Source organism: Coregonus lavaretus (assembly GCF_964263955.1).
Source record: "Coregonus lavaretus genome assembly, chromosome: 26".
Taxonomy (NCBI): Eukaryota; Metazoa; Chordata; class Actinopteri; order Salmoniformes; family Salmonidae; genus Coregonus; species Coregonus lavaretus.
In genome coordinates, this window is record NC_140013.1 from 26,427,655 (window position 1) to 26,438,980 (window position 11,326).

Here is an 11,326-nt window from a genome sequence, read left to right on the forward strand (position 1 = left end):
TTTTTATGCAGAGGAAATATTGTATGTGATATAGTAACCCCAATTCGTTCAAAGTCAAGTTTAGTACCTTCTGGATATTGCTAGATCAATTGCTGTGTACATCACAATATATCAATTAGAGTTGTCATTCTGAAACTAGATTCACAGACTTCCAGCCAAATGCAATCAAGAGTCAACTCATTCAAGCTGAATGAATGAATGAATCACTGCCCTATATCTGGAGCTATAAAGGCTCTTCAAAATGATGAGTACACAGACATCAGGGAGAATAAGAGAATATTACAAGGAATACAAAAAAAATTAATGCAAATTTCTCTTTTCAGAATTTTATTCACATCTGAAAGCAGGAACCACAACAGCACAACCTGAAAAAGACAAGATGATTTTAGATGGAATACATAGCAGTAGTCCTCCAACCTGCCTGTTAACATGTTACGCATTACATGTTTTACACAACACATTCAATCAGGTATTGCAGTGAGGAATCTTGAGTTCTTTGCAATAAAATGTAGGCTAGTTCCATTAGGACTACTAGCATAACACATACCGGTTTATGCTTTCTCTTCCTTCTCTGCCTTTGCTGCCTTAGCTGCCTTCTCAGGCTTCTCTGGCTTGTCTGGAACCACAACGCCACCCTCCTCCTCGGGACCCTTGGTGTTACGTGTGTAGATCACCTGCGATCTGTGTTTTGACACCAACTTGATCATACCTAGAGGGGCGGCAGAATGGAATGTGCCATTTAGTTTGTACAGATATTGAAATACTATGGTCCCACATTACCAACTGACCCACTCACTGCCCTGACACAAGTTAAGACAATATCCACAACGCTTGATGCTGAAAGAGCAGACATCAAGTTGCAGTGCCAGTCTTAGTAGTCACTGATCAGAGCCAATGTTCAGCAAAACGACAGTATTTTCCCCCCATGAAGGAAGACTACTGCCGACAGGGGTTAAAAGTGACATTTTGAAGGAACAGGACTGATGACCATTACAAAACATGTTAATTTTGTAGTAAGAGTTTTAATTGCAAAATATTTTGTGTTTCATTTGGAAGGCAAGTGAGAGGAGTGCTAAACATGGGTATATGTAGGTGGGGCTTAACAGCTTTGTAAAAGTATCTGTACCAGTTGGCTCTGCGGCAGACCCACAAGAGTCAGTGCCTTGTTGAGTCAAACTGGGGTTCACTGTAGCAAAGCTCAAAATTGAACCAGATCATCGTCCTCAGACTACTGACACAGAGTGTAGCCTGCCAAAACACAACACTAGTGTAGATAGACATGACAGTAGTGTACCAGCAGCCCATGCAAAAGGGTGTATGCCTATTCTGACAAACATGTACCATCCACACTGATATTAGGGCTAAAAAATAAAGCCAAATGTTGAAATTTGAGTACAGTGACTGCCATACAGACTAGTCTTACATAAAGTCAGATCTGGTTACCCGACTACTTCCCAACTTCATCAAATTCACTAAGAGTAAACACTATGGTTGAGAATCAAGAGTAAGGGGTCAGGGTTTACCTTTGCTGAGCAGTTCCTGGAGGGCAGCCCTGGCCAGAGACCCTCTGATCTTTAGCCTCTCAGACACAACTGCTGGTGTGATGAGCTTGTAGTTGGGCACTTCCTTGTTCAACTTTTCATAGGTGGCCTTGTCGAAGAGGACCAGGTTGTTTAGCTTATCCCTCACCTTTCCCTTGGACCACTTCTGCTCAGGGGAAATGGAGGTTGTTGATGTTATTCACACTCCTGACAGTGCAACCATTTTATGACACCAAAGGAATAAACCCCCAAGCAGAGATCAATGGATACCAGGACATACCTTCTTCTTGGCTTTGCCTCCGGATTTGTTGGCTGGATCCTTGTCCTTTTTGGACTTCCCGGAATCCTTCCCCTTCCCCTTGGCGTCTTTAGGAGGCTGGAATAAGAGATCACAGCAAAATTATCCAACTGATGTGGAATGAACCATCATACATTTACCAAAACTAGCAAACGTTAGGTGGTAATTTGTAAGTGCACTATAACTTACAGAAGATAACTAGTTGGTTTGAACCAAATAGGATGAGAGCCTGTGAATATTTTAGTAATGTGTGTAAATGTAGTTATGCCTAAATGAACTTACTAGGGCCTAGTCACATGCTAAAAACTAGCTAGCTAGTCAACAACCGACTCCAGTTAAACCAACAGTGGTCTGCAGAGAACTGGCCGGCAGTTTGCCTAATCTGATCAGTTGATACATTTGTGTGGGAACGGTCAGACTATGAGATATCTACACATTGGGGCATGATAGACAACTGATTGTCTGAAACATGATCCGATGGTTGGCTGATCACGCAGTAGACCATCAGCCGCATGTCAGCTAACGTAGCCAAGCAAGCTAACGTTAACTAGCAAGCATGGCCCACTTTAATCGTCAAGTGAACTATTCCATTCATAATCACGATCAGGACGCTACGGACGACTAATATTTTCCAACTACCCATCCCGATCTATCCAGCCTCTGTACTTTTCCGAGTCAAATATTTTATTCGCCCTCGAATTTAATGAAAAATCACGCTAAAACCCTTACCATGATGTCCCACCGTCAAGATGTCGGAGTGAAAGGAAGTTCAACCCGTGCACGAGCCCCTAAGAGAACCCGTACATGCGGATGTTGAAGTATAATCCTGGGAAATGTAGTTATTTTGGCTATACGTTTTTCTATATCTTGGTTGTAGCATGAATAATAAACAGATCTGCAAAATAAATATAGATGCCATCTTTAAACTAAAAATAATACGAATGAACACGCAGGTAAAGTTACCTCTGTTCAAGATTATTTTGGATGTTGTTTGAAATATTTCCTGTCACGTGACAATTTTGTCACCTGTGCGGAAAAGGGCAAAGATGGCGATATTCAGTGTGTATGTTGTAAATAAGGCTGGGGGGTTAATTTACCAGTATGATAATTATGTACCGAGAGCAGAAGCAGAGAAAACATTCAGCTATCCTTTAGATCTGGTGTTAAAGATCCACGATGAGAAAGTTGTTGTATCATTTGGTCAACGCGATGGGATCCGAGGTAGATTGTCCGCAACTGTCAAGTGATCACATCAAGGCTAACAAAATTGACATAGTGATAGCCGGTAGTTCATGTCATGGTTGGAACTCAAATGTTGCATTGTGCATGCTTCTATTTATTGTTAACATTGTGCACGCATACTTCTATTAATCTAGTGGGCCATGCTTTACTTTCCATCAATGGAGTGGACGTCAACGGCAAGTTCACAGCGGATGGGAAGGAAATCATCGAATACTTGAAAGACTCAACAAACTATCCGGTGTCCATACGGTTCGGAAGGGCTCGCTTGAGTTCCAATGAAAAACTGATGCTGGCTTCAATGTTTCATTCGTAAGTAGTTACACTTCTCAGGTGATTACAGCTGTCAGCTCTAACATTAATAAATCCTTTGTCTATGGTGACAATTGCTTTTCCATGATCTTGCTGCATGTTGTATTGTACTTTTTCCTAGGTTGTTTGCTATTGGTTCACAGCTTTCCCCTGAAGTTGGCAGTTCAGGAATTGAGATGCTGGAAACAGATATGTTCAAACTGCACTGTTTTCAGACACTCACTGGTAAAGCCATGTATTCAAACACTGCTATCAGTCTCTGTGTGCGATGCCTACATGCAATGCTCTTGGTTTGAAAAACGAATTCCGTGTCAACTTTTTTTTCAGGTATAAAGTTCATTGTGCTGGCAGACGCCCGGCAGTCTGGCATTGATGCACTCCTGAGGAAGATTTATAAGATCTATTCAGACTTCGCCCTCAAGAACCCCTTCTACTCTTTGGAGATGCCTATCAGGTAACTTTCCCATTTCAAATATCTGCCCTCTGTCACATGAGTCTATCAGTTATCCAATTCATTGATGAGCAATCATGGCAAGATATATTTTTCCTTCTTTTGTTGCAGGTGTGAACTCTTTGATCAGAATTTGAAGGGTGCATTGGAGATAGCAGATAAAGCTGGTAACTTTGGACCTGTATCTTGAGCAGGAACAAAGATTAATTGCTCCTTTTTGTTGTTGAACCAATCCATTGAATTGTGTTTGTTGTGACTGGGAAGCTACAGTACATTGCATATGGGTCAACATGTCTCCAAGCAGTGCTGATATTTCAGAACTAATGTTGATTAACTTGTATATGAGAAGGATATGTTATACTGGGATACAATGTAAATACTTTTTTATTTTTTCCATACTTTAAGAATAAACACCACTGTAATGTTATCATCTCCTCTACTCACGTTTCAATGCAATCCTTTAGAAGTAAAATCAACCACAACATAAGGTATTTTATTCAAGTCTTTTATCAAATCAAACAGATTGCACCCATTTTAAGGAGATATGTCAAGTGCCATTTTCAAAAGTGAACAGTACATTAAAGTGCCTTGGTTTCAAATGATCAGATTATGCTCAAATTGAAATCATATTGACACACATTTTCAATATTTAAATCTAGGGTGTACTTTATGCCATGAGCATTGAAAAGAGTTTCAAGTAACACAACATAGTTGATGTACTTGCACCTGAATACATCTTCAGTGAAAATAAATAATCCCTGGATCAACTCCATGTCTCACCATCTCTTTAAACAAGAATATACAGGACCATGTCTCCTTCAATTAAATTGAGCCTTTTTCAAATCAAAAACACTTCACAAATAAGAAAATGTACATTCTTATCCTAAGTTTCCCATATTGGCAACAGAGTTATGAGGTGTAATGATCAGTCAGCCTTCTTTGGGACGTGACCCATCTTGGTTCTGGTGTTCTGCAGCAGGAAGAAGCTGATGGTAGTGATGAGACAGGTGATTTCTGCTACCCAGAAGGCCATTTCCCAGCTGTGGTGCTTGGCGATGGTGCTGAACGGCAGTCCAGAGCAGAAGCCACCAACTGATAACAATACAAGGATGTCAATTAGGCTGGTTCTCATAAATAGGATATACAGATTTAGTCATTGAACTTCCTGTCTGGTACTGCTAGTAAAGCCAAGACACCAGAATGCATTACAAATGTTTTTTGTGAAAATATTCATTAGGATTTGAGACAATTTGGTTGAGATAAACTTACTGTTGGCCATTAGGGCAACGATAGCATGTGACATTCCACAATAGTTTGAAGGAGCACTCTCATTGGCTATCACGCCAAACAAGGCTATTGGTCCGTAAGATGAGAAGCCAAAAGTAGCCCCCAAGAAGAGGATCCACATCTGAATTTATAACATAAAAAAGAAAACCATGAACTAACAAACATAGACTAATAGTGTATTGACTCTGAAAGGAGATTTGAGGAACATAATGTGTTTACTATACCTTTGGGCTGTCTGGAGTGACAGTGACCCGGAATAGATACATGGAATCAAACATCCCAGCCATCATTGAGATCAAGAGAAAATGACGGGGGTTTCCATGGCTTTTCATGCCTTGCTGTACAAAAAGAAATATGGTACCTTACAAGCACTGCTTTGATTTTTATAGAGCTCTGAATGAATGTATGATGCCACTGTCAACCCACTTGTGCCACAGCCTTGTCAGAGAAGTATCCTGCAGCTAAACTGCCCAACAGGCCTCCCACCTCCAGGGCACTCATGTAGGAACTGCCTGTGAAAAAGAGCTGCATTCAGGCAAGCTTAACAAGAGGCAGTTATTATTGAGTTATCAACAGTAGGCTATTGCATACTGATAAAACAGGGATGTTAGCGTTTTCCGTCATGAATCTTGTTCTGGAGGCAGCTCTGCAGAGTGGTCACTAACTGGCACAGCCATAGTCATAAAATCTGATTTTAAACCTAACCTTAACCACACTGCTAACCCTAATGCCTGACCCTAACCTTAAATTAATACCAAAAAGCATTAATTTCTACAATATAGACAATTTTGACTTTGCAGCAGGCCTATCTAAGGGAAATCGCTGTTCTGCCTCCAGGACAAGACTTATGACAATAGACTTCAACCTGCGTAAAACAGAGGGACAACGCCGGTGTTAATGTATCAGACTTCCATATCCATGAGTGTTGACTGGCCCTTGTCCTGGATGAGGAAGCGCTGGCCCCAGTCAGTGCAGGCCGTCTTCACCCTGAACACCACCAGGTAGCCCACAGACAGCAGCCACAGGTAGGGGGACAGGATGAACTCTTTGAAGGTGGTCTCATCACTGGATGAGCCTGGTAAGGGAGAGAGGTTTCAGTCACACTAGCACATCACTTAGAGTGTGCATGATCTTGAACTCGTTCACGCTAGCATGTGAGGGGCACACTGGGTGCAGAGTCAATTCTCACAGAGTGTCACTGACTTTACACACAATTGCACATGCAGACAATACACAAAAAGGCATGCGTTCAAACGAAAACCTGTGCACATCACAGTCACACACATTTTGCAATGTTTAAACCACAGAACCAAATGAGGTTAGCTCCAAGCTTTGACCTGCTTTGCCCTTCTTACCCCCCCAGTGTCCATGTTGGGCAAGCACATGTCCCTGGGCTCGTTCCTGATCAACAGCAGGCTGACGAAGGAGACCACACAACAGGAAAGGCCTGACATGGAAAGGGTCGTCCTCTAGCTGTAGATCTGGGCCATCAACGTTGCAATAATGGGGCCTAAACTCCCAGCCAGGTTCATACTGCAGGACAGAATCGCCCACCACGTCCCAAACTGAGAGGGCTCGAATCACTGAGGGGCAGAAGGGAATGACATATCATAGTATCAGACTAGTGATGTGCTGCATGGCTTGACACGACTGGAGTTAAATGGACAGGGATATATAGTGCATTGGGAAAGTATTCAGACTCCTCCACTTTTTCCACATTTTGTTATGTTACAGCCTTAATCTAAAATGGATTGAATCATCTAAAAAAAAAAAAATCTACACACAATACCCCATAATGACAAAGTGAAAACAGGTTTTTTGTCATTTTAGATAATTTAAAAAACAGAAATACCTTATTTACATAAATATTCAGACCCTTTGCAATGAGACTCAAAATTGAGCTCAGGTGCATCCTGTTTCCATTGAACATCCTTTAGATGTTTATACAACTTGATTGGAGTCCACCTGTGGTAAATTCAATTGATTGGACATTATTTGGAAAGGCACATACCTGTCTATATAAGGCCCCACAGTTGACAGTGCATGTCAGAGCAAAAACCAAGCCATGAGGTCGAAGGAATTGTCCGTAGAGCTCCGAGACAGGATTGTGTTGAGGCACAGATCTGGGGAAGGCTACCAAAACATTTCTGCAGCATTGAATCTCTATTGCACTCCACACTGCCCTTTCCCACCTGGACAAGAGGAACACCTACGTGAGAATGCTATTCATTGACTACAGCTCAGCATTCAACACCATAGTGCCCTCAAAGCTCATCACTAAGCTAAGGATCCTGGGACTAAACACCTTCCTCTGCAACTGGATCCTGGACTTCCTGACGGGCCACCCCCAGGTGGTAAGGGTAGGTAACAACACATCTGCCACACTGATCCTCAACACGGGGGCCCCTCAGGGGTGCGTGCTCAGTCCCCTCCTGTACTCCCTGTTCACCCATGACTGCATGGCCAGGCACGACTCCAACACCATCATTAAGTTTGCCGACGACACAACAGTGGTAGGCCTGATCACCGACAACGATGAGACAGCCTATAGGGAGGAGGTCAGAGACCTGGCCGTGTGGTGCCAGGATAACAACCTCTCCCTCAACGTGACCAAGACAAAGGAGATGATTGTGGACTACAGGAAAAAAAAGAGGACTGAGCACGCCCCCATTCTCATCGACGGGGCTGTAGTGGAACAGGTTGAGAGCTTCAAGTTCCTTGGTGTCCACATCACCAACAAACTATCATGGTCCAAACACACCAAGACAGTCGTGAAGAGGGCACGACAAAGCCTATTCCCCTTCAGGAGACTGAAAATCTTTTTACGCTGCTGCTACTCTGTTAATTATTTATGCATAGTCACTTTAACTCTACCCACATGTACATATTACTTCAACTACCTCAACTAGCCGGTGCCCCCGCACATTGACTCTGCACCGGTACCCCCCTGTATATATAGCCTCCCTACTGTTATTTTATTTTACTTCTGCTCTTTTTTTCTCAACACTTTTTTGTTGTTTTATTCTACTTTTTTATTAAAAATAAATGCAATGTTGGTTAAGGGCTGTAAGTAAGCATTTCACTGTAATGTCTGCACCTGTTGTATTCGGCGCATGTGGCCAATAAAATTTGATTTGATTTTGATTTTATTTGAAGGTCAACAAGAGCACAGTGGCCTCCATCATTATTAAATGGAAGAAGTTTGGAACCACCAAGACTCTTCCTAGAGCTGTCCGCTCGGCCAAACTGAGCAATCGGGGGAGAAGGGCCTTGGTCAGCGAGGTGACCAAGAACCCAATGGTCACTCTGACAGAGCTCTAGAGTTCCTCTGTGGAGATGGGAGAACCTTCCAGAAGGACAACCATCTCTGCAGCACTCCACCAATCAGGCCTTTATGGTGGAATGGCCAGTTTGCCAAAAGGCACCTAAAGACTCTCAGACCATGAGAAAGAAGATTCTCTGGTCTGATGAAACCAAGATTGAACTCTTTGGCCTGAATGCCAAGCGTCACGTCTGGAGGAAACCTGGCACCATCCCTACGGTGAAGCATGGTGGTGGCAGCATCATGCTGTGGGGATGTTTTTCAGCGGCAGGGACTGGGAGACTAGTCTGGATCGAGGGAAAGATGAACGGGGCAAAGTAGAGAGAGATCCTTGATGAAAACCTGCTCCAGAGTGCTCAGGACCTCAGACTGGGTTGGAGGTTTATCTTCCAACAGGACAACAACATGCGGAGATCATCCATTCCCCCACACTGTGTCTCATAAAGACACGGCGGTTAGAACCAAAAATTTCAAATTTGGACTCCAGAACAAAGGACAGATTTCCACCGGTCTAATGTCCATTGCTCATGTTTCTTGGCCCAAGCAAGTCTCTTCTTCTTATTGGTGTCCTTTAGTAGTGGTTTCTTTGCAGCAATTCGAGCATGAAGGCCTGATTCACGCAGTCTCCTCTGAACAGTTGATGTTGAGATGTGTCTGTTACTTGAACTCTGTGAAGCACTTATTTGGGCTGCAATTTCTGAGGCTGGTAACTCTAATGAACTTATCCTCTGCAGCAGAGGTAACTCTGGGTCTTTCACTCCTGTGGCGATCCTCATGAGAGCCAGTTTCATCATAGCGCTTTATGGTTTTTGAGACTGCACTTGAAGAAACTTTCAAAGTTCTTCACATTTTCCGTATTGACTGACCTTCATGTCTTAAAGTAATGATGGACTGTCGTTTCTCTTTGCTTATTTGAGCTGTTCTTGCCATAATATAGACTTGGTCTTTTACCAAATAGGGCTATCTTCTGTATACCACCCCTACCTTGTCACAACACAAATGATTGGCTCAAACACACAAATTAACTTTTAACAAGGCACACCTGTTAATTGAAATGATTCCAGGTGACAACATCATATGAAGCTGGTTGAGAGAATGTCAAGAGTGTGCAAAGCTGTCATCAAGGCAAAGGGTGGCTAATTTGAAGAATTCAAAATATAAAATATATTTTTATTTGTTTAACACTTTTTTGGTTACTACATGATTCCATATGTGTTATTTAATAGTTTTGATGTCTTCACTATTATTCTACAATGTAAAAAATTGTAAAAAATAAAGAAAACCCCTTGAATGAGTAGGTGTGTCCAAACTTTTGTCTGGTAATGTATATACTGTCCATTTCCAATATATACTGAACAAAAATATAAATGCAACATGTAAAGTATTGGTCCCATGTTTCATGAGCTGAAATAAAAGATCCCAGAATTTTTCCATACGCACAAAAAGCTTATTTCTCTCAAATTGTTTACATTACTGTTAGTGAACATTTCTCTTTTGCCAAGATAATCCATCCACCTGACAGGTGTGGCATATCAAGAAGTTGATTAAACAGCATGCTCATTACATGCTCAGCACTTTGTGCTGGGGACAATAAAATGGCACTCTAAAATGTGCAGTTTTGTCACACAATACAATGCCACAAATGTCTCAAGTTTTGAGGGAGCGTGCAATTGGAATGCTGACTGCAGGAATGTCCTCCAGAGGTGTTGCCAGATAATTAAACGTTCATTTCTCTACCATAAGCTGCCTCCAACTTTGTTTTAGAGAATATGGCAGTGCATCCAACTGGCCTCACAACCGCAGACCACGTGACACCATGCCATCCCAGGACCTCCACATCCAGCTTCTTCACCTACAAGGATCGTCTGAGACCAGCCACCCGGACAACTGATGAAACCGAGGAGAATTTCTGTCTGTAATAAAGCCCTTTTGTGGGGAAAAAAATAATTCTGATTGGCTGGGCTTGGCCCCAGTGGGTGGACCTGGCTCCCAAGTGGCTCCCAGGCTCACCCATGGCTGTGCACCTCAGCAATATAACAGTATGCCCAATTCGTGATGGCAAATGCCCATTGTAATATATTGCTAATGGACAGTGTCCATTACACATATAATATATTGCCAGTGTCAACATGTTATACTGCAATTGGACAGTGTCCATTGCCAATATATTTAAATGGGGATTTCCCACAGTGTCCATTACACATATAATATATTGCCAGTGTTAACATGTTATACTGCAATTGGACAGTGTCCATTGCCAATATAGTTGAATTAGGGATTTACCATCCCGAAATGGACAGGCTGAAATTAACACCTAAGAGTGAGGGAGAGGAAACACTATGTCTGTTTGACTCATACTGTGTATTGCTAATGGACATTTTGTCCATTGGAAATAAAATACGCTGCTAATTGACAGTGCATGTGTCATTGCTCAGAATCATCATAAACGGTCCAATGACAGCACGGATAGAGTGTGCGTGTACTGTACAGTGTCCCAGTAGTGGACTTTATTCGTTTAAGCCCTTTAACTGCATGTCTAAACTTAGTTAGAGTCTATTCCTAGAAAACATTGAACCACTGTAGTTTACAACAATTATAATGTCTAAAGTGGAAGTTGGGAGAGTTATATTTGAGTGTTTCAGTGAAACGTAAGTGAGGGAGGCCCTGCTCTCTCGCTTTCCCAGATGTTTAGTCAATTTCATTCCGATCTCCTTTGCATTATTGTAGCCTTTTTTTTATAGCCTGTCAACTATGTGTCTGTCTATCCCTGTTCTCTCCTCTCTGCACAGGCCATACAAACGCTTCACACCGCGTGGCTGCTGCCACTCTAATCTGGTGGTCCCTGTGCGCACGACCCACGTGTAGTTCCAGGTCTC

At 42.4% G+C, this 11,326-nt stretch overlaps 2 protein-coding genes and 1 pseudogene across 3 annotated transcripts; 1 reads left to right on the plus strand and 2 right to left on the minus strand.

The window, feature by feature from the left end:
• Positions 1-300: 300 nt before the first annotated feature.
• LOC311101593 (small ribosomal subunit protein eS25-like) lies at positions 301-2,639 on the minus strand. The gene is made up of 5 exons (XM_084142723.1): positions 2,569-2,639; positions 1,822-1,917; positions 1,524-1,707; positions 548-709; positions 301-365 (listed from the first exon to the last, which is right to left on the minus strand). The coding sequence occupies exons 1-4, from the start codon at positions 2,569-2,571 to the stop codon at positions 552-554; spliced, it is 441 nt and encodes a 146-aa protein (XP_083998849.1). The 5' UTR covers positions 2,572-2,639; the 3' UTR covers positions 301-365; positions 548-551.
• A 239-nt stretch (positions 2,640-2,878) lies between these two features.
• On the plus strand, positions 2,879-4,268 carry LOC311101619 (trafficking protein particle complex subunit 4-like). Its single transcript, XM_084142745.1, has 5 exons — positions 2,879-3,060; positions 3,216-3,390; positions 3,512-3,615; positions 3,718-3,844; positions 3,953-4,268. The coding sequence occupies exons 1-5, from the start codon at positions 2,886-2,888 to the stop codon at positions 4,029-4,031; spliced, it is 660 nt and encodes a 219-aa protein (XP_083998871.1). The 5' UTR covers positions 2,879-2,885; the 3' UTR covers positions 4,032-4,268.
• Positions 4,269-4,698: 430 nt separating this feature from the next.
• On the minus strand, positions 4,699-10,647 carry LOC311101964 (glucose-6-phosphate exchanger SLC37A4-like; annotated as a pseudogene). Its single transcript, XR_014615766.1, has 7 exons — positions 10,639-10,647; positions 6,484-6,702; positions 6,045-6,203; positions 5,555-5,640; positions 5,353-5,466; positions 5,111-5,249; positions 4,699-4,933 (listed from the first exon to the last, which is right to left on the minus strand). The product of XR_014615766.1 is annotated as a glucose-6-phosphate exchanger SLC37A4-like (transcript).
• Between the last annotated feature and the right edge of the window lie 679 nt (positions 10,648-11,326).